At 52.9% G+C, this 21,031-nt stretch overlaps 1 protein-coding gene and 1 long non-coding RNA gene across 5 annotated transcripts in view; one reads left to right on the forward strand and one right to left on the reverse strand.

Moving 5' to 3' along the window:
• CPNE5 (copine 5) overlaps positions 1–21,031 on the reverse strand; it is a 105,853-nt gene that overhangs the window by 6,076 nt on the left and 78,746 nt on the right. For all 4 annotated transcript variants that reach the window (XM_074397981.1, XM_010334093.3, XM_003923216.4 and 1 more), the window contains 5 exons: positions 19,706–19,747; positions 17,306–17,381; positions 10,963–11,016; positions 7,128–7,189; positions 1,687–1,733 (listed from right to left, as the gene is read on the reverse strand). In XM_074397981.1, the coding sequence (XP_074254082.1) occupies positions 1,687–1,733; positions 7,128–7,189; positions 10,963–11,016; positions 17,306–17,381; positions 19,706–19,747 (281 nt within the window). The remainder of the gene's footprint in view (positions 1–1,686; positions 1,734–7,127; positions 7,190–10,962; positions 11,017–17,305; positions 17,382–19,705; positions 19,748–21,031) is intronic.
• On the forward strand, positions 10,954–15,930 carry LOC141584305 (uncharacterized). The gene is made up of 3 exons (XR_012517282.1): positions 10,954–11,039; positions 11,855–11,894; positions 15,336–15,930. It is a non-coding gene; the product is annotated as an uncharacterized LOC141584305 (long non-coding RNA).

Here is a 21,031-nt window from a genome sequence, read left to right on the forward strand (position 1 = left end):
TGCCTACAGCCCATACCCAACACAGCAGTGACTGAGCCTGTGAGCCTCAGAGAGCCCATGCCTCTCCTCTGCCCAAAACACTCAAGGCTTCTGCCTCCCCGAAAATGAAGCCCACAGTTCTCGAGAGAGCCTGCAAAGCAAGCATGATCTGGCCTCCAGGTCATCGACCTCCTCCCTGTCACTTGCCAGTCCCAGCATTACCAGCCCCTTGACACTCCCACCTCGGGACCATGGCGATGGCTGTGCCCTCCCCCGGGCACTTTTCCCCAGGTGCTCACATGGCCCAGAGGCTCCCTTGCCTCTTCAGGTCTCTGCTCAAGTGTGACTCCTCAGTATGATCTTCTCCAAGCAGCCTGTTAAAAATTACAGCCTCCCCAACACTTCCTATCCTTCTTCCTGGCTTGATTTTCCCCCAGAGCCCTCGTTGCTACTAATAGAGTCTGTATGTGTGTTTTTTTGTTTTTGTTTTTGTTTTTTTTTTAAATGGAGTCTCACGCTATTGCCCAGGCTGGAGTACAGTGGCGTGATCTCGCTCACTGCAACCTCTGCTGCCTGGGTTCAAGTGATTCTCCTGCCTCAGCCCCCCGAGTAGCTGGGACTACAAGCAACTGGCACCGTGCCTGGCTAATTTTTATATTTGTAGTAGAGACAGGGTTTCACCATCTTGGCCAGGCTGGTCTTGAACTTCTGACCTCATGATCCACCTGCCTTGGCCTCCCAAAGTTCTAGGATTACAGGTGTGAGCCACCGTGCCCAGCCTAATATAGTCTTATTTAACTTATTTGTTCATTGATGCAGTACAGCACAGATTGGCAAGGTACCGATCCCGTCTACCTCCTTCTAGCTGTGTGATCCTGGTAAGTTCCTTGATCTTAGCCTTAGCCTCTTCGCCTGTAAAATCAGAGCAATAATAGTTCCCATTTCACAGGACTGATGTGAGCACTACACAGGTGCTACCGCTATTACGATCACTATCCTCAGTGTTCACTGTTGCTAAGGCCACTCCCAGCTCTGACCGCCCAGTGCTCTATGATGCTGGTGCCTACAGCCATAAGACGGGTTCCTGGCACCTGTGGAGGGCAAGACCTGGGCATTTTTGGTTGGCGCAAAAATGAGCATTGAGCACCCCTAATAGAGTCCAGAGCCCAAGGAAGGTTGTAATGTAAAATCTGGCATTGTAATTGCTCCTAGTGACTCAGCCACAGGCTGACACTGGAGAAATCGGGAAGAGGGAAGGAAGCCAGGACAGGTAAGTCCAGCCAGATAAGGACTGGAGTCCCTGGGCCGGATCCTGCCTCCCTGAGGACCACAGGGCTCCGTCTTGGCTCTGGTTCTCACTCCCACCTGTGGGGTGGACCACACAGAGGAGCTGGGATTTGAACCCAGGGAAACATCTCTCCTCCAGGGCTCTCCATAGACCCAGAGTACACAATCCCATCCTCCGGGAGACTGGGTGGTCCTCAAGGGCGGGGCTGTGGGTCAGAGCCCAGATTTATGTCAGTGGTCCAATGTGGGATTACCTCTGCCATCTTGGTTGTATCTTTCATCCTCCAGACCTAGATACTTCCTCTTTGGTGAGGAAGAGGCCAGAGAGTATGAGGATTGTGGCTCCCAGCCAGGGCCAGGTACCACAACCCGTAAAAGCCCTCTCCTCCCCCCTGCTCCTCTGACCATCCCCCAACTCACCATTGGAGGCGGTGAAATCAATGGCCACAGTGAAGTTGATCTGGGTCCTAGAAAAGGGAGAACAAGCAGGGGAGTCACCTGGAGGGAGGCAGGGCTGTGGGATGGGGGACAGTGCTGGGCTCTGGCTGCCACCCTGGCCCCACTCCTCGCACGATATGACTTCAACCAACTCCTTGGTTGAAGTCACTGATCTCCTTCCAGTTCTGGAGAGCTGGGACAGTAATGCCAGCCATGCCCCTCTAAAAGAATGAATGCGCATCAGAAGAGTTAGGCAGTAGGAAAGCTCTTTGAAGATGATTGTGTTCCGTGTGGGCATGTGGCTGTGATCACTCATTTCCTCCACAAACCCTACCCCCGGGCCCGCCTGAGTAGGGTGGGTAAGATTGGGTCTCATTGGATTGCTGGCTCAAAGTGAGATTCAGGATGAAAATTCATTTGACAAAAGAGAGAGTCAAATAGACATTATGCATCTCCTAAAGAAAGAATAAAATACCACCCATGGAGTTGTCTTACCAAAAAGTTGAACCTGATTCTGATGAAGTTCCAGAGCCATCTAGTCAGTTTACATGAAATGCAGGGGACAGAGGAACACATTAAATGACACCACAGGAGATGCAGCCAGCAAAACCCAGTCTTTGGGAAACTCTGTAGATCCCCTATCAGAGTCAGCAATAGCACTATCTCCTGGGAACATTCTGGGCCTCTCAGGCTCCTTCTCGCTCTCTTGAATTTTACAGTCTTTTTTTTTTTTTTTTTTTTTTTTTTAAGTGGTCTTGCTCTGTCACCCAGGCTGAAACACAGTGTCATGATCACAGCTCACTTCAGCCTCAACGTCCTGGGCTCAAGCAGTGTTCCCACCACAGCCTCCTGAGCAGCTGGGACCACAGGCACACACCACCACACCTGGCTAGCTTTTTTTTTTTTTTCTTTTTGTAGAGATGAGGTCTCATTATGTTGGCCAGCCTGGTCCCTGAACTCCTGGGCAAAAGCAATCCTCCTGCCTCAGCCTCCCAAAGTGCTGGGATTACAGGTGTGAGCCACCACATCTGGCTAAATATTAGACTCTCTTGGTGGGGTACAGGAATCTGTGTTAGCAAGCCATTTAGGTGGTTGGGGGAATGAACAGATGAAAAGAGAATTAAGAGACCAACCCACCAACCACAGCATATGGCTCTTGCCTGGATTTCTAATTCAAACAAACCAATTTTAAAACTTTATAAGCTAATTGGGGAGATGTGAACACTCACTAGATATTTTGTATTAAGGAACTGTTCATTTTTTAGGTGTGGTTCTGGTATTGCGGTCATGGTTTACAAAGAGATAGTCCTCATGTTTTAGAGAGACATGCTAAAGCATTTGGTGATAAAATATGATGGCCGGGATTTGCTTCAAATTGGATATTGGGAGGCTGAGGTGGGAGTATCGATTGAGCCTAGTTCAAGGCCACCCTGAACAATATAGTGAGGTCTTAAATAAAAACCCACTAAAATAACAAAGAAGAATAAATGACTGGATGAAGGGGAGAGTGCATAAAACAAGACTGGCTATGATGTGGCGATGGCTGAAGTTGGGCGAAGGGTACTTGGGGGGTTGATTATACCTTTTCTCCACATTGGCATGTGTTTGAAATTTTCTATAATAAAAAGGTTTTGAGGATTCAGATTCAGGGTTGAGATTCTCTGAGGGCTTGTTCTAGGTTCTGTGTCAGGTCCAGACAGAACGAAGCTGACACAGTCCCTGATAAAGTCTAATCTTACAGTTCTCACGCAGCAGTGAGCCTAGAATCACCACAGGTGCTTGCTTAAGAAGATTCCAGGCTCCACCCCAGAAATGCCAATTGAGTTGCTCTGGAGTGATGCCCAGAATCTGCCTCTTGAACAAACGTCCATTGCCTTCATCCAGGGATTCTGAGGACAGGAGGCTGGAAGCACACTCAGGGAAACTCTGTTCTAGTAATTCTCAGTTGGGGCTGTGCATGATGTATGATCCGGTAGCCCTCACCTCACTTGCATTTAGCAGTAGGTCCCTATCAGAAACCGCCTGGTCACAGCTGAGCTGCTGCTTATGGAATGCTCACGCCAAGGAAAATGTCAAGGACATGGTTAGCAGGAGACCCAAGCCAAGATCTGTTGGCCACTGACAGTCATCCCCACCCTCTTTTCCTCTTCTGCTGGCTGGGGGCAGAGCATCCAGAGGACTCTAGGCAGTAGGATAGAAGGAGCCACAAGCTAGCAAGAGCCTGGGTCCCTGAATGACTGTGTGGATCATCTCCCCACCCAACCCATAGATGAAAACAGACCTTTATTTGTATTAAGGCTTGAGTTTAGGGAATTATGTGTTACAGCAGATGATCTACCATATTCATCTCCTGTTCACTGTCATCTTTCAGTGTGGAATATAGAACACATGTCTTTGTTAGAAGTAGGGAGACATTTGGAGGGCTAAAGTCCTGCTCCCAGGGCTACTCTTGGGAAGATGATTCTGGCCTGCCGGACTGTACCGGAGGAGCACTGTTGGACTGGCTCTTCCAAATACAGGGTGAGGGGAAAGGCAGGCCTTACTCTAACTAGTCCTCCCCTGCTCTGGGTTCTGAAAAGCCTCAGGAAAGGAGGAAGCAGATACTCTTGTGGGAAAATTACTCGCGGCAGCCAGTCTCTTCTGCTTAAGGGTACAACTCAGGCTGCTGAGCAATCAGCTCCTCCTCTTGACAGTGGGGCCAAGGCACTCATACCCTTCCTCTTGGGTCCAGGTGGGCAGATGAGGGAGGCCAGGGAGGAGAGGGTCCCTAGACATCAGCTTCTGCCTGGGCATGCATGCCAGGCTTTCAGTCCCTGGAGCCAGCTGCCTCACTCAGGCTCTCCAGAGATTTGTTTTTTGTTTGTTTTTCTGAAACAGAGTCTCACTCTGTGGCCAGACTGGAATGCAGTGTTGCGATCTTGGCTCGCTGCAACCTCTGCCCCAGGTGCAAGTGATTCTCCTGCCTCAGCCTCCAGAGCAGCTGGGACTACAGGCATGTGCCATCACTCCCAGCTAATTTTTCTATTTTTAGTAGAGATGGGGTTTCTCCATGTGGGCCAGGATGGTCTCAATCTTTTAACCTCATGATCCACCTGCCTCGGCCTCCCAGAGTGCTGGGATTGCAGGCATGAGCCACCACGCCCAGCCTTCTGGAGAGTTTAAAAAGAGGGCTGGCTCTGGGGCTGTAACCTGCCCAGTACGAGCAGCACCAGCTTTGCCAGCTTTGCTCAGCCTCTGAGGGCTCCTTTTCGATGAAATCTCACAGCACCTAGCCCTCTCACTCATCAGTCTCCATTTTTATCCTACTCCACCTGCTAACAGCAAGTAAGGCAGGCTAGAGTGATTCATTACTATAGAGCGAAATGCAGCATGTTATGAGGGAAGGAACCCTGCCGCCATCTAGGCGTGTGGCTTCAGGCACGTTCTGTAAACCGGGGATAACTGTCCTGATCCTACTCACTGTGTTCTGTAAGTTGGGGGCACTAAGCAAATGAGAGAAAAACAAAAAAACAAAAAAACAAAACAAAACAAAACAGGACAGGCTGGGTGCGGTGGCTCATGCCTGTAATCCCAGCACTTTGGGAGGCCAAGACAGGCGGATCAGCTGGGGTCAGGAGTTCGAGACCAGCCTGGCCAGCATGGTGAAAGCCCTTCTACTAAAAATACAAAAATTAGCCAGGCATGGTGGCACCTGCCTATAGCCCCAGCTACTCTCCTCAGTAGGCTGAGGCAGGAGAATTGCTTGAACCTGGGAGGTGGAGGTTGCAGTGAGCCGAGATTGCACCACTGCACTCCAGCCTGGGTGACACAGTGAGACTCTGTCTCAAAAAAATAAAAATAAACAGGATGACTGCTGGCCACAGACAGTCATCCCCACCCTCTTTCCCGAATTCTGCTGGCTGGGGGCAGAGCATCCGGAGGACTCCAGGCAGTGGGAGAGTTACTAGGTGCTATGGACTGTAAGGGGTGGCTGCTTAATGGGACCAAGAGAGAAGCAGTTTTTTTTTTTTTTTTTTGAGACAGAGTTTCGCTCTTGTTACCCAGGCTGGAGTGCAATGGCGCGATCTCGGCTCACCGCAACCTCCGCCTCCTGGGTTCAGGCAATTCTCCTGCCTCAGCCTCCTGAGTAGCTGGAATTACAGGCATGCGCCACCATGCCCAGCTAATTTTTTGTATTTTTAGTAGAGACGAGGTTTCACCATGTTGACCAGGATGGTCTCGATCTCTTGACCTCATGATCCACCCGCCTCGGCCTCCCAAAGTGCTGGGATTACAGGCTTGAGCCACCGCGCCCGGCCTGAGAGAAGCAGTTTTGATTGGGGAAGAGTACAAGGGCAGGGTCTGGCGTCAGCTCAGAGGAGGGGCAGCTAGGGGCAGAGGAGCCCCTGGGTGACTGGAGGCAGGGCGTGTGCTCAGTTGGCAGGAGGAGAGCGTGGGGCCCTGAGAATGAAATTTCAAGGCAGCAGGGAGTGGTGTCATGGGAAAGTGAGTGTGGCTTCCCAGGCCCCAGCTTCTCTCTCTGCCCTGGAGAACCAGGCAGCCGAGGGCCCGCTTGGCTGGGATGAGCCTTTGGCAGCTGCTCCTGCCTGTCTCCTTTCCAGACAGGTGCAGCCACTCACCTGAGGGCTCTTGGCTGCCCACGCCCTGATCTGGCACCTATCCTGCCAGGGAGTACCCTGGTAAGGCTCTACCCTTACAGTCAGGCTCTTTCCATGAGCTGCTGGCTGGGGCCTCCTGGCTCCCCTATCTGTCTGGGCCTAGACACTGTCCCTGCTGGTTCCTTCTGCTCCTTAAACTCGTGTTTGACCATCTGCTGGCCCCAGAACCAACCCCTGGCTTATTCCCAATCCTGCTGCCCTTACAGGGCCCTGATAATAGTGAGCAGGTTCATCACTGCCCCCTACCCCAACCAGACAGATCAGAGGTGTCAGAAGCTCCGAGTTAGAAGGAACCTTAACACTTATCTACTCACTCCGTTCTCCCTGTGTACAGAGGAGGAAACTGATACCCAGAGAGGGAGAAGGACTCACCCAAAGGAATCCAGCAAATTAATGGCCAAGAGAGGCCTAGAGCCTGGGCCTCCTGACTCCTACTTCAGGGTTGTTTCCACCTCCGCAAACCCTTAGCTCTCTGCCAGGGAGTCCCCACAGCTCCAGGTCCTGTGTCTGCATGGGGAGACCTGACATGACCCGGGCCAGCCTCCTTGGCTCAGGAGTTCCCTCCAAGCTGCTTGGGATCTGGGGACGTGCAGGGCTCTGGGTGAGTTGTCTCAGCCCAGACACCAGGGTTTCCTCAGAACCCGGCACCACAGCCTTCAACCAGGGCTTCAGGGAGGCCAGGGTGGGGCCAGAGCTGGTCCTGTCGGTGTGTGGGGCCCTTGCCCTCTCCCCAAGGCCCACGAAATTGGCTGTATCTCTTCTCACCCTCCTTTGATGTAGTCAAGGAAGGTGCATTCTGACTCCACAGCAAAGGAAAGCAGGGTGACCTTGAAAACAAAAGGGAGCTTGGTCAGTGGGGAGCGTGGGGCCGGCGGGGACGGGTTGCAATTCGAGCTGACTTGACAGAACCCTCGGCACGTGCAGTTTTGCACGCATGACTGCACGCTCTGCCCACACCACCCCACGAAGTACTATTCTTATCCCCACTTTACAGCCAAGGGAACTGAAACTCAAAGAGGTGACGCAATGTGCCCAAGGACACTGCCAGGGCAGAGAGATCTGAAACCAGGGTGTGTCTGACTTCAGAGCCTGCGCACTCTTCACCTTAATGGAAAGGTCCCATCTGTCAGTGGAGCAGGGCTTCAAGCCAAGGACATTAGTTTCCTCTAAATGGGCAGGGACTCTCCAGCCCCAGGGCCCTAGGGTGGGGTGTGGACGGCAAGGCCCACCCCACCCCCAGCACAGGCCTAACAACCTCCCAGTGCCTACAGGCTTCGCGCTTCTATGTGCCTTGAGCTACTGGTCCTGAAATGGGTCTCTTCGGGCTGTGCTTATCTTAAATCTTACTGGTCCCACCTCATCCCTCTCAGACCTGAGACTCTCCCTGGTAAACAGTCCATCCTTTCCCCAGGGGTAACTGACCACCCCAGGTGCCCTCCCCCAAGCAGAGCCTTTTCACCTATACCCTGGCAATGTTAGCACTGGCTTTGTCAAGACAGGCAGGTACCTGGCAGCTCATTATCATAACAATTTAGAATCAAGGAGACAAATGAAAGCCTGACATCCTAAAGCAATTAAATGAGGCAATTAGGGCAGAGGACCTGACCTTTCACCTGTGTAAGACAAGAACTCTCTAGGAGTTTGGGAGCCCCTGAATCCTGCAGATTCAGCCATTTTTATAGGCTCACTGGGAGGGCCAGGTGAGACCACCACCCTTACTTGGCAGTAAGACCCCCACCTACTGTGGTTAAGGTGTTAGGCACCTGGATGAACCATGGGCTTCCTTCCAAGTGTGGCAGCTCGGACTCACTAGGCGTGGACCATGGCGTGGCTTCAACCCTGACTGATGATCATGAGATGCCCTGGGGAGCTCTTAGATCATCCTGCAGCCCAGACCCATAATAGCAGAGTTTCTGGGGCTACATGAAAGTTTCAGGGATCTTTTGTTAGCTTTTCACGTAAGTCTAATCTGCAGCCAAGTTGACCACTCCCCATTCTAACACCCAGGATGAAGCAATGCCCTGACCGCCCTGACAATATGATTCACCCAGGGACTTGCAGGGTGAAAGCAGACTTTCCCCTACTCAAGGTATAGTGTCGCTAGACTAGCAGCATCACCATCACCTTGATGCCAGGCAGAAACGCAGATTGTTGGCATTTCAACAGATCCCCAGGGGATTCTGTGCACCATAAATAAGTTATGAAAAGCACTAAACAGGCTGGGCGCAGTGGCTCATGCCTGTAATCCCAGCACTTCGGGAGGCTGAGATGGGCGAATCACCTGAGGTCAGGAGTTTGAAACCAACATGGTGAAACCTGAGGTCACCAGTCTTGACCAACATGGTGAAACCTCGTCTCTACTAAAAATACAAAAATTAGCTTGGCGTCGTGGCATCCGCCTGTAATCCCAGCTACTAGGGAGACTGAGGCAGGAGAATCGATTGCGCCCGGGAGATGGAGGTTTCAGGGAGCCGAGGTTGCGCCATTGCATTCCAGCTTGGACAACAAGAGGGAAACTCCATCTCAAAAAGAAAAAAAAAGGCACTAAACACAGATTCCTGGGCCTCCTAAAGTGGAATCCCAGGGAACTGGCCTGGACATCCGTATTTTAACAAGCTTTCTTGCATCCTGGGTGATTTTTAGTGGTGAAGATGAGGAAATGATGGAGAAAAGTCAAGAGACTTGGGCCCAGACCCGCAGTGTCTCTAACTCGCCGTGTGACCTGGGACACATCGCATGCCCTCTTTAGGTCATAGTTCCTCATCTCTAAAGTAAGAAGGCTGGATGAGATTCGTGGTTTTTGAATCTTCTTATTTCCAGCTGGGGAAGGTGCTACCTTCCCTAGAGGAATTTGGGAAGGTGTGGGAGAGTTTGAGGGGGTTCTCATAATGACTGGGGGCTCTCCTGGTAGCTATGGGCAGCGGCCAGGAGTACCAAACATCCTGCGAGGTGAAGAATTTTCCTCCCAAACGCTGACAGCATCCCCACTAAGAAACACCGCAGCCAGGCCGGGCGTGGTGGCTCACGCCTGTAATCCCAGCACTTTGGGAGGCCGAGGCGGGCGGATCACAAGGTCAACAGATTGAGACCATCCTGGTCAACATGGTGAAACCCCGTCTCTACTAAAAATACAAAAAATTAGCTGGGCATGGTGGTGCGTGCCTGTAATCCCAGCTACTCGGGAGGCTGAGGCAGGAGAATTGCTTGAACCCAGGAGGTGGAGGTTGCGGTGAGCCGAGATCGCGCCATTGCACTCCAGCCTGGGTAACAAGAGTGAAACTCCATCTCAAAAAAAAAAAAAAAAAAAAAAGAAACACCGCAGCCTTGGACAAAGGAAATATGACTCCAAGCCCCAATGTGCTAAGCAGTTACAATCAAATCCAAAAGGTGGTGTTCAGTTCCCTTTGAATGAGCAGAGTAATTTCACAGTTCACAAGCCTGCATCTCCCCTGTGTCTGTCACAGCCACCCTGTGCAGTGGCAAGGTAAGAATGATTTATTAGTCCCACTTGACAGACAGAGAAAATGAGGTTCTTCAAAGGAACCCCAGAGCTCCTGAAGACCTCTTCTAGGTCTGGAGATGCAGTCTGCCTCACTCAAAGGACCAGATTTGGCTGCACTAGCCACAGGCCTCCAGAGTGAGGAAGGAACACAGAGAGGATGAACTTGGGTATGTCTGCCCCCAAAAAGACAGTGGCTCGTATTAGAAATGCACTGTGAGCTCCACCCCAGGGCCTTTGCACATGCTATTCTCTACAGCAGGAATGCTGGATTTCCCTTGCCCCCGGAGCCTCAGTACTTCCTCCATTGCCCGTCCCTTTACCCTTTATACTTTTTCCATAGCATGCATAATCAACTGACACACAGGTGTGTGTGTGTGTGTGTGTGTGTGTGTGTGTGTGTGTTCTCTGTCTCCCCCCACTAGAGTATAAGCACCAAGGATTTGGGTCTGTCTTCTTTCTAACTGTATCTGAAAACAAGTGCCTGGCACAAAGTAGCATTCAGTAAATATTTGTTGAATAAACGTATGAATGTTCTGAAGACCAACCCCTAGAAGCCACTGGGCCAGTGTGTCATCCCCGGAAGGTCACGGGTGAACAGGGGCAGTGCCCGTAGCAGCTGCCAGCTCTGGAGTGAGATGTCATGCTGACTCCCAGCTCCTCCACCTTCTAGCTGTGTGACCTTGGCTGAGTCACCTTCCTGCTTGCAACCTGGGTTTCCTCTTTCATGACTAGGGGATGATAATATCTGCCTCTCAGGGCAACAACCTGTGAAAAGCACCTACAGGGGGAATTTCCCAGCGGAGGGGCCCAATAAATACGCCTTCCCTTCCTCTTCCTTCCTGCAGGAAGTCCCGTGGGTGTTTCTGCGACTCCTCATGCGAGATGCAGCCAGCCTGTTGTGTGGTCTCCAAGTCAACTCCCTCCCCCGGCTGTTGCTCCATCTGCCCCACCCCTCCCCACCCCATCCATCCCGCTTCCACGTCTGATTCCCGAACTCTGCCCATGCACACACACAGACACACAGGCCTTCCTGATACCAGACCTAGCTTGGGGCTCAGAACGTCTACACCTGGCTGCAGAGAGGGGGTGGCTACTCACTGTGCCAGAATTCACGTATTTCTTTTTCTTCATTTTCTTTTTCGGGTTTACCACCTGCAGGAAAAACCAGTTACCAGGTAAGGTGTGCTTCCAGGGAGTCAGGGCTGGGTCCTGAGGGCTTCCACTCACCCCTGGGTGTGGTCCTAGCCCAGCCCCATTAGAGTGTGGGTGTGAAGACCACAGGAGCCAGGACAGTAGGGTTTAGGGAGGTTTGGTGGGAGACTGGTATTGAGTCTGGTTTACACAACTGGGTTCTCCGATCAGACCCAGGGTCCCACCATCAACCAAGGGCTTCCCGGGGCCTCTGAGGCTCCCTGTCCAGCACCACCCTTCTGACTTAGCAGCAAGAACCTCCTTAGCTATTCTTGGAGTATAAACTTTAACTTCCAAACCAGACCTGTGTCAGATAGCTCAGAGTAGGTGCTCAGAGCAGGCGCTCAGAACAGGCTTCTTAGAGGCTAACTCAGCAGTCTCAATCAGGGGTGATTTTACCTCCAGCAACATTTGGTAACGTCTGGAGACAGTTTTGGTTTTCCCAACTGAGGGAATGGATAGAGGCCAGGGACACTTCTAAAAACCCCACAGTATACAGGACAGACTCCCACAGCACAGAGTGGCACAGTCCCGAATGCCAGTAGCGCCAAGGCCGAGAGTGGGCTGAGTGACGAGAGCCACCTGGCCCCGAGGGGCCCCCACAAGACTTCCGCACTTACTGTATTTGTATTTGCATTTGACCCTCCTCACTTTTTCTTTGTTTTGTTTTTAATAAGGGGAGTCTAGGCACTTTTCCCTAATGTCCCATCAAACAAAGTGAGGCAGTTTTCACACCTCCTGTGCGGCCTGTCAGTTTCCGGTGAACTCACTTCCCTTTTCCCTGTCTTTGCTCCCGCAGAGCCCGTCAGCCGATCTTTACTGCGGTCCCTTCTGTCTGAGTGAGTATCGCTATCTGTTTCCTGAAAGAAGGAAACTAAAGCACAGAGACACCAAGTGATTTGCCTAAGGTCGCACAGCCCTCTGGGTAGTGACAGGATTAGAAACCCGGTTTCCTGCCCCCAGGCCAGTGGTGCCTACTTGGGTGCCACCTTGATAACAGATGCAAACCCGTCCCTTCGACACATAGTTATGGGGTGGGTGGAAACACATATTTCTTCTCCCTTGGAATCATCACTTCTGTTGGAGAGAGAAGATATGTCCTCAGAGCAAAAAGTGACAAGGGCCATGGAAAAAGGGGGATCACGGAAGTATCAGGGGAGTTGGAGGGAGGAAAGACCGCTCTAGGTGGGAGTGTCAGCAAAGGCTCCCTGGAGGAGGCAGTGTTGAAAGCAGACTTAGAGGCACAGGAAGGCTCTGGGCAGGGAGAGATGGAGGTCAGGGAAAATGCTGTGGGAAAAATGCACAGAACCCAGGCCCGGTTTGATGGCGGAACCACAGGGTGGAAGAGTAAGTTGGGTGGGCCGGAGGAAAGCCTTGAATGCCCAGTGAAAAATGTGTAAGTGTCACCCAGCGGCCTGCAGGGAACTCTGATGACCCCCAAGCTGGTAGGAGACAAAATGAGAGCAGGATCTAGGATGCTGGGGCCTGGCAGAGGTGAGTATGAGGGGAGGAGGAGGCACATCCAGGAAACATCTGCCTGGTTCTGTCACCTAGTAATAGCAGTGTGACCTTGGGCAGGTTACTTAGCTTCAGTGTGCCTCAGTCTCCTCATCTGTAAAACGGGAATTAAAACTACCTGCCTCCCAGAAAGGTTTGAGATTAAATGGGCCTATATGAGCAAAGCGACTAGAACAGGGTTTGGAATGTAGTAAGTATTATCTAAAAGTGTCTGTTGCTTTTTTCTTAAACAGGGTCTTGCTCTATTGCCCAGGCTGGAGTGCAGTGGTGGGATCATAGCTCATTGCAGCCTTGACCTCCTGGGCTCAGGCAATCGTCCAAGGTAGCTGGGACCACAGGCACATGCCACCATGCCTGGCTATTTTTTTTTTTTTTTTTTGGTAGAGATAGGCTCTCGCCATGTTATCCAGGCTGGTCTCAAACTCTTGGGCTCAAGCGATCCTCCTGCCTCAGCCTCCCAGAGTGCTGGGAGGTGCAGCCACCACACCCAGTCTCAGTCATTGTTTTTAAAAATTGCTGCTACTACCATTACTGCTACCACCAGTCCATCTGAGAGGCATGAGCACTTGGGGATATTGAGACAGGTGCTCAGCCACGGTGAGAAGAGCACTGTCAAGAAGTGATCATGCCTCTTGGGCCCTGGGGGTGGCTATAGCGGCTTGAGAGAGGGAGGGATTGGGGTGACCAGGTAGACACAGAAGGAAGGAGGAGCTGGGTTTGAGGCACAGGTGGGACGTTCACGTGGGAGGGCTGGCAAGGCCTGGGTGAGATGGTGAAGAGCCTGGGAGAGACAAGAACACTCTCTTCAGCAGTGGAGGACGCCCCCTCCGCGGGGCTACCCAGATGGTGCGCTGCTCACAGACACGTACATGGAAAAACAGCTTACCAGGCAAGTTGTTAAGATGAAGGCAAAATGGCAGCCCCGGTGCTGCACAGTGCCTCCGTTTCCCAATCTGTCCCTTGAGGGTGTTGAACTACGGGAACGGAGAGCATCTCAAATTTTGCTCCAGCCCTCCCAGCTGAGGAGAAGGAACCTGGAGTCCTGAGTGTAACCAAAGATTTGGCTACAAGCACGTTTCTTCTAAGCCTTCTCTGTCATCTTTAAATTGGCCTGTATCCCACATTTCCACTCTCCAATGTAACTGCTTTAGTGTTCAAGCAATGCTCTGTTCTCAGATCCCTGAGGTTTCCTGCCCCCAGCGTCAGCCTCTCCAGCCCTGCCATGGTGAATCCCATGCAGGGGGCCAGTGCCACCTAGGGGCCAGCCCAGAAGCTGCGCCGTCGCTAAGCCACCTCCTTTCCCTCTCCTTGGTGGTGAAGCAGGGACAGGACAGTTCTGGAGTCCGCCCTCCTGTGCACAGTGGGATGGAGGGGAGGGATGAGGGGCTTTTAGGGCCCAGGAGCTGTGCTGGCTCTTAGGATGCAGCAGCAAGTGCCTCACAGCCCTCACCTTGAGGACCTCATGGTCTTTGAGGGGGTGGGTAGTGTCACAAACAGGAAATAGCCAGAGGGGACCCCAGGAGCACTGAGAAGTGTCGCCCCAGGTTCAGGGGTGGAGCGAGTGTGCAGGCGGACACAACTTCCTGGAGGGGAACAGCCACAGGGAGGCTCCGCAGACCAACAGCTCTTACCCAGGAGAAGACGGGAGGGAGTTCCAGGTGGAGGCGCCCACGTGAATGGAGCTGGAGGCTGAGACAGCACGGAGGTTCAGAGAGCCTCGGGTGGCAGGACGGGCTGAAAGCGGGAATGGGCAGAGGGAAGGGGCCGGGGCCAGCTCCAGGGGCCTCCGAAGGCATGTGATGTGTGTTTCTATTTACATGCACAGCTCACCCCTAAAATCCCAGCACTTTGGGAAGCCGAGGCGGGTGGCTCGCCTGAGCTCAGGAGTTGGAGGCCAGCCTGGTCAACATGGCAAAACCCTGTCTCTACCAAAAATACAAAAAAAATTAGCCGGGGTGGTGGTGTGTGCCAGTGGTCCCAGCCACTTGGGAGACTGAGGTGGGAGGAGAGCTAGAGCCTGGAGGCGGAGGCGGAGATTGCAGTGAGCTGAGATTATGCCACGGCACTCCAGCCTGGGTGAGAATGAGACTCCATCTCAAAAAAAACCAAGCAAACAAAAAACATGCACGCACAGACTGCAGGCGGCTGGCTGGGGAAACAGCATCCTGAATGAAGGAGGTTGGACTTCACCCTGAGGGTCAGTGGATCTCAGCTCGGGTGGGAGCGTCTTTCGGTATCTCCCCCCACCTCCCGTGAGCGAACCAGGCTGAGGTGGTGGGTGCAATGCCTGAGACAGGTTTTAAGCAGGGGAGCGATGTGGTCAGATCACCATTTTGGTGGAGTACTGTGGGTACTGGGAAGGGGACAGAAGGAAGCCAGGAGGCTGTGAGGAGGCAAAGCCCCATTCGGGGGAGATGATGAAGGTGGTGGTGGAGGACTGAGATGAAGGGAACGATGCCAGAAAATGTAGGTGGAAGAAGGGCAGTGTTCAGTTGTGGACTGGATACGGAGTGAGGGATGGGGACTCCCGAGGTACGACACCCGAGGTGCCCTGAGCCCCCGTGATGGGAATATTCGAGATGAAGCCTGGCAGCCAGGAGGAGGGGAGTGCTGAGGGAGGTTGAGTCAATGCCTTCAGTTTTGGAAGGTTGAGCCCCAGGAGGGGCCAGCAGACAGCTGGACGTGGGAGCGTGACACCAGAGTGACACCAGGGCCCGAGGCATGGGTCTTAACTAGTTGAAGCCTCTTCCCTCTTCCGGCAGTTCTGATTCTAGCAAGGCCTTCCTGCCCCGAACTGGCCTCCTTCTGGGACTGCCAGAGCCGACCTCCTTTCCCACCTGACGGCCTTCCGATGTGTGAAGACAGTGCTTCTGCCTCCCAGCATGGCAGTTTCTCTTGTTGATTACAAAGAAGCAGAGATCAACAACTGAGAAAACAAGTCAATCGAATGCTTTCTGCTCAGAGCCCGAGAGAAACGGCTCCTCCTGGGCCCATCAAGCACCTTTAGAAGCCAAGCTCTGGGCGATCTGACCCTTTCCCTTCACCTCCCTAAAACCTCCTCAAAGGAGGCCACACAACGGTGGAGCCTGCTTCTCTCTGCCTGGGATGGGACGGGGGAGGGGGGGACAAAGACAGCTTCTCTCTTTGCAGATGCAGAAAACAAAGCAATGTACTGTATTAGAGCCTTTTCAAATAAATTAATCCACACTCCGTCTTCACAACAGCCATGTTCAATCTCATTCAGCATGCGAACGTGTAACAGGCACCAACGGTGTGCCCAGCAGTGCCCTGGCCAGTGAGAGGAGGCAACGGAAAGGGCCCTTGGGAAGTCTACTTGGGACACAAGACCTGCCCACTCAGAACCAAGATACAGGGCAAGGGAGTGGAGGTAACATGGGATTTGGATTCAGTGATGGACCTCAAAGCCAGCTCTTCAACTTGGCTGGCTGAGTGGCTGCTAGCATGAGGACAGTGCCAGGATGGTAGGATGGTTGTAAAATGTGAGTCTCTGGGCACACAGTGCTCAGCAGATGATGACAGAAGACAGTGCGGACCTCTGGGCCAGGCATTGCTTCAGGAACTTATTTAATTTTCAGTTTGCACGGCACAGATTGGTTCAGGGACTTAGCCAAAGTCACACAGCTAGTAAGTGGTAGAGTCAGGATATGAACCCAAGCAGTTATTTGGGTTTTAAGTAGCTACCATTAAGTGGGTTTGGCGTGACCCATGACATCTGTGGAAATTCAGATGAGAAAGAAAACACGGGGGTGAGAGTGGCTGGGAAGCCCTCCCAGAGGAGCAGGACTGAGCTAGATTTGGAAGGTGGGGAGGGAACTGCAAGAGAGAGAGCTCATGGTGCAATGCGGTGGCTCATGCCTGTAATCCCAGCACTTTGGGAGGCCACAGCAGGAGGATCATCGGAGCCCAGGAGGTCAAGCACAGCCTGGGCAACATAGCGAGATCCCATCTCTTTAAGAAATTTAAAACATTAGTCGGGCATGGTGGTGCACGCTTGTGGCCCCAGCAACTCAGGAGGCTGAGGTGGGAGCCTGGGAGGTCAGGCTGCAGTGAGCCAGGGCAACAGAGTGAAACCCTGTCTCAAGAAAAAAAAAAAAGGAGAACACAGACACAGACACAGACACAGACACACAGACACACACACACACATTTGAACACACTCACAAAAGTTCAGCAACAGAGATTGTCCCTTGAGGGCAAATGCTACTATCGTATCTCTAGAGGTGCCTTGCCCAAGGCTCTCCAGCTCTGCGGCTAGAGCAAGGAAGGTATCCAGACCTCATTCTCCTGAAGTTTTCTTTCTGAAACAGGTAAGATACTCAGTAGGCCCTGAAACTGTTCTGATTGAAAGCAGAGGGCCACCTTGAACTCAGGACCTCAGGTCTCAAGCCAGAACCTTCTTATACCGGTCCCCATGCTCCTGTCTCTCTCGCTTGTGGGAAGTGCTCTTTATGGGGGCACTATAACTCAGCGACTTGGAATCAGCCAAGTCTGGGTTGTTTGTGTCTTGATTTTGCAATGTACTGAACAGTGGAACTTTGGGCAAGTTCTCATACTTCTCCAAGACTGGGTCTCCTTAACGGTAGAACGGGACAGTAACACCTACCTCACAGGAAAACACACAAAGCCCCAAGCCCAGTACATGGCTCACTCTAGGTCTCGGTGACTGGACCACTTAGCAGTGCAAACCCCAGATTTCAGGTGCCCACCTCACCTCATAGATGTTGAATTGGCTCTGCCCACGGGCCAGCTCCCGGTAACTAGTGGTGAATTCTCCAATGAAGTCATGGCTGCAAGGGAAGACTGCAGCTGAGACCAAGGCCAGGCTGTGCTCTGCCTCTGCCCTGCCCCAGCCTTGCACTGGTCCATTTCTCTGGCTCCCAATTCTACCCGGGACGCCACTCCAGGGTCACACGCCAGCAGACAGGCTGGGTCCCTGGGAAGAGAGCCCAGCGTTGCACACAGAACAAGAAACCCAATTTTCACCCAGTAAAGAAAAGAGCCCTAGAAGAGCGGCACCCACTTCTACCTGGATCCCTGTTTGAACAAGGGTATTTGGGGTCGATTGGGGAAATCTGAATATGAAATGAATAGTGAGTGGTATTTAAGAATATTGCAGCCAGGCACAGAGGCTCATGCCTGTAATCCTAGCATTTTGGAAGGCCAAGGCGGGCGGATTGCCTGAGGTCAGGAGTTCGAGACCAGCCTGGCCAATAAGGTGAAACCTGATCCCTATTTAAAATACAATTAACCAGATGTGGTGTCACATGCCTATAATCCCAGCTCCTCCGGAGGCTGAGGCAGGGGAATCGCCTGAACCCAGGAGGTGGAGGTTGCAATGAGCTGAGATGACGCCACTGTATTCCAGCCTGGGTGACAGAGCGAGACTCCATCTCAAAAAAAAAAAAAAAAAAAGAATATTGTTCAACGTGTCCAGTATGATAATGGCGTTTGTGGTAAAGTGGGAGAATGCCCTTGTTTTTTAGACATATCCAATGAAGTATTAGAGGTAAAGTGCCATGAGGTCTATAATTTAAGCTATATTAGCAAAACACAGATGAAGCAAATGTAAAATGTAACAAATGTTAAATTCAGGTAATGGGCTTAAAGGTGTTCATTAAACCCTTCTCTAACAAGATGCTTTTAAAAACACAATGAGAGCGATGTCCAGCTGGGCAGCTGGAAGTGTTTTCTGCAGTGCCGACACCTTCTGGAGTGTTTACATCCAACACAGCCAAGACTGGTACAAAGCAGAACTTTCACTGAGCCTGGGGTTGCCTCCTTTAACTTTCCGGGTCACTGTCAGAGGGCCGTGGTCAGTGTGCTGGCCTGGAGCATCCAGCCAGAGACTGATGATGCCCAAGAGGTGTCCCTGGGGCCTCCCCCTCCTCTATGAGCCTACACTGTATCGTGTCTACATATTGACAGCTTCCAGCATTCTGACTATGAGCAACTTCATGGTGGGACCCAGTGGTGGCATCTGGGACTGTCCCCAACTGGCACAGAAGAGGAGACTATTCCAGGCAAAGAAATACAGGAACACAGGGTAAGACGAGGCAAATAGCAGGTGGAAACATGAAGCTGACTGCGAGGTCACTGAGAGGCAAGGAAGAGAGGGCAGAGCAGCTCTGGAGTTTCTCAGGGGAAGGTGAGTTCCTTGGAAGGGGGCGTGGGCCTTACCTGGAGCTGCATTTGCATAGCACTTTACATGCCATGAGACAAACCCCCTGTCCCAGTCACAGTCTTGGGAGGTACCAGCGGACACTGGGGGACTGTGAAGTCCTCCTAAGTCACTCCTTGATAGTGCCACAGAAAGGAGAGGTCATAAAAGTCAGGTTGACATATTTGGATTTGGCTCAACTGACATGTAGAAGCCAGGGAGGGTTCTGGATCGAAGCTTCGAGAGGTCGGCTCTTGTCTTCGTCTATGGATTCCCAGCAGTGCTGGCCTCCCAGAGACCCTGAGTGGGAAGCACGCTCCCAGCAGCCAGGCACAACCCCACGCAGGCACTGTCTCAAGGCCCCTGAGTCCACCCACACCTCCTAGCTCACCCCCCACAGCCAGTTGCCTCATTCCTGGCTCTCTGCAAACAGCTCCTCTGATGAGCTGAGGGCTGTAGGGGTACAATTGGCCTCCCCGATAGATTGTGGGGAGTCTCTCAGGGCTGGGCTCCTCTCTCCTCTGCGCCTTGGCCACCCCACAATGCTTAGCCCGAGGCGTCACACAGAAAATGTGTCCATGAATGATGAGGTTCACTGGTGCCTGTGCCCTAGAACATACGCTCTTCAGAAAGCCCTTAATTCTGCCCCACGTGGGGAGATTGCAGGTACTGGCTGGTCTCTGGGCAGCTATTTGGGAGAAAGGAGGCCTCTGATGCCCCTGGCACTGTATCCTGTGAGCCAGAGGTCCTCTGGTGCCTCTGTGGAGCTGGATAGGGAGGAGCTATGTGGCAGAAGACCCCTCCCTCGACACACAAACCCAGGCTCCCTCACCCACAGAGCTGCAGGTGGGAGCCTGGTCACAGCTCTCCCCATGGGAGGGAGGGCCCAACCCGCTTCCCAGTGGCTGTCCCCATCGCCACTCACCTTCTCGCCCTGCCCTCCTGCCCGCTTACCTGCCATCCCGATCCCAGTCATACACCTCCACCTTGATGGTCCTGCAAAACAAAGGCCCTTGCTCGGATGGGCCCGACCCCGCACGCACGTGGCTGAGGATGGGGCCCTCTCCACGTTCCTGGACCAGAAGGGGAGGCCAAGACTCCCTCTGGGGCCTGGGTGGGGAGGCAGGGGCCTGGAGACAAGGATCGCTCTTGAGGCCTTTTAGGAAAGGCCTTAGGAACCGGCCAGCCAGGGCTGTGTAGGGACCTCCCCGAATTTCAAGGAGGATGTGGGAAAAACAGCTGCAGACTTCAGCTCACCCCACCTTCTTCTCAGCCCCTGCGGAAGAGGCATAAGCCCCAGCCAGCATGGAGCCATGCTGTGGATTTACCAGGGGTGGAGGCGCTGGGAGAGCAGGAGTGTGATGCTACCTGGATCTCGGGCCTTGGCAGGGCGGAGGGGAGGGGAAGGACTGCTTGGAGAGGGTCTGAGGGCTTTGGGGTGGGAGCCAGCCCTGCGTGTCAGGGGTGAGCCCAGGGCCCTGGCGCGGGGATGGCCCGCTGAGCTTTTCTGTCCCCACGACTGGCTCCTGAGTGAGGGTGTAATTATCTTCATATTTTAGCCTGGCTGCTTTAATTAGCTTGTTTTGACTCCTATGCATGCGGATGGGCTTTGAGAGCCCATTTTATTTTTAGCCACGTTCCCATGGCAACAGGCTAGCGGACCAGAGCTGGGAGGAGGGAGGTGGAGGGTTGTGGTTAACTCTTGGTGCCAGCTGCTCAGTCCTCCAGGGATGCCCAGGGACAGGGAAGCTGCCAGGGCCCCACAGCAGGGTCAGGTCTGGGGAGGTGGGAAGGGCCTGGGAGCCGGGGTCTCCCGCCTTCAGTTCTGAGTGGGGCGCACAGAGGCAGCTCCCTGGGCCTGTCTCTGTTCATATCCCATCATCTCACCCGTCTCAGGCCTGCCAGGAGTCAGCCTTGGGCTTCTGTGGCCCCCCAGGAGGAGGCGCTATCTCCTTTCAGATGAGCCTCCTCGGGATCAGGGTAGGGGGCGAATCTATGGGAGGGCAGAAACTGTTCCGAATGAAGGAATACCGGTAGGTTGTGCACAGACTGGATTTCTGTAAACCAGAACTCCTGTACAATGGGGCAGGCATAGAAGCCCACCATTTAGAGGAATCCTTTAAATTCTTGTGAAGAACAAAAAACGATGTCTCTTTGAGGTGAATTACTGTGGAAAGGAAAAAAACAGCTAAGCCCCTGAAGGTGGGCTGATGAGCTAGAAAGACCAGGGCGGCCCTAGGCTTGGATCTGGGCCCCTTGCTAGGGGACCTGGAGATGTGA

Source organism: Saimiri boliviensis, chromosome 4 (assembly GCF_048565385.1).
Source record: "Saimiri boliviensis isolate mSaiBol1 chromosome 4, mSaiBol1.pri, whole genome shotgun sequence".
NCBI classification, from domain to species: domain Eukaryota; kingdom Metazoa; phylum Chordata; class Mammalia; order Primates; family Cebidae; genus Saimiri; species Saimiri boliviensis.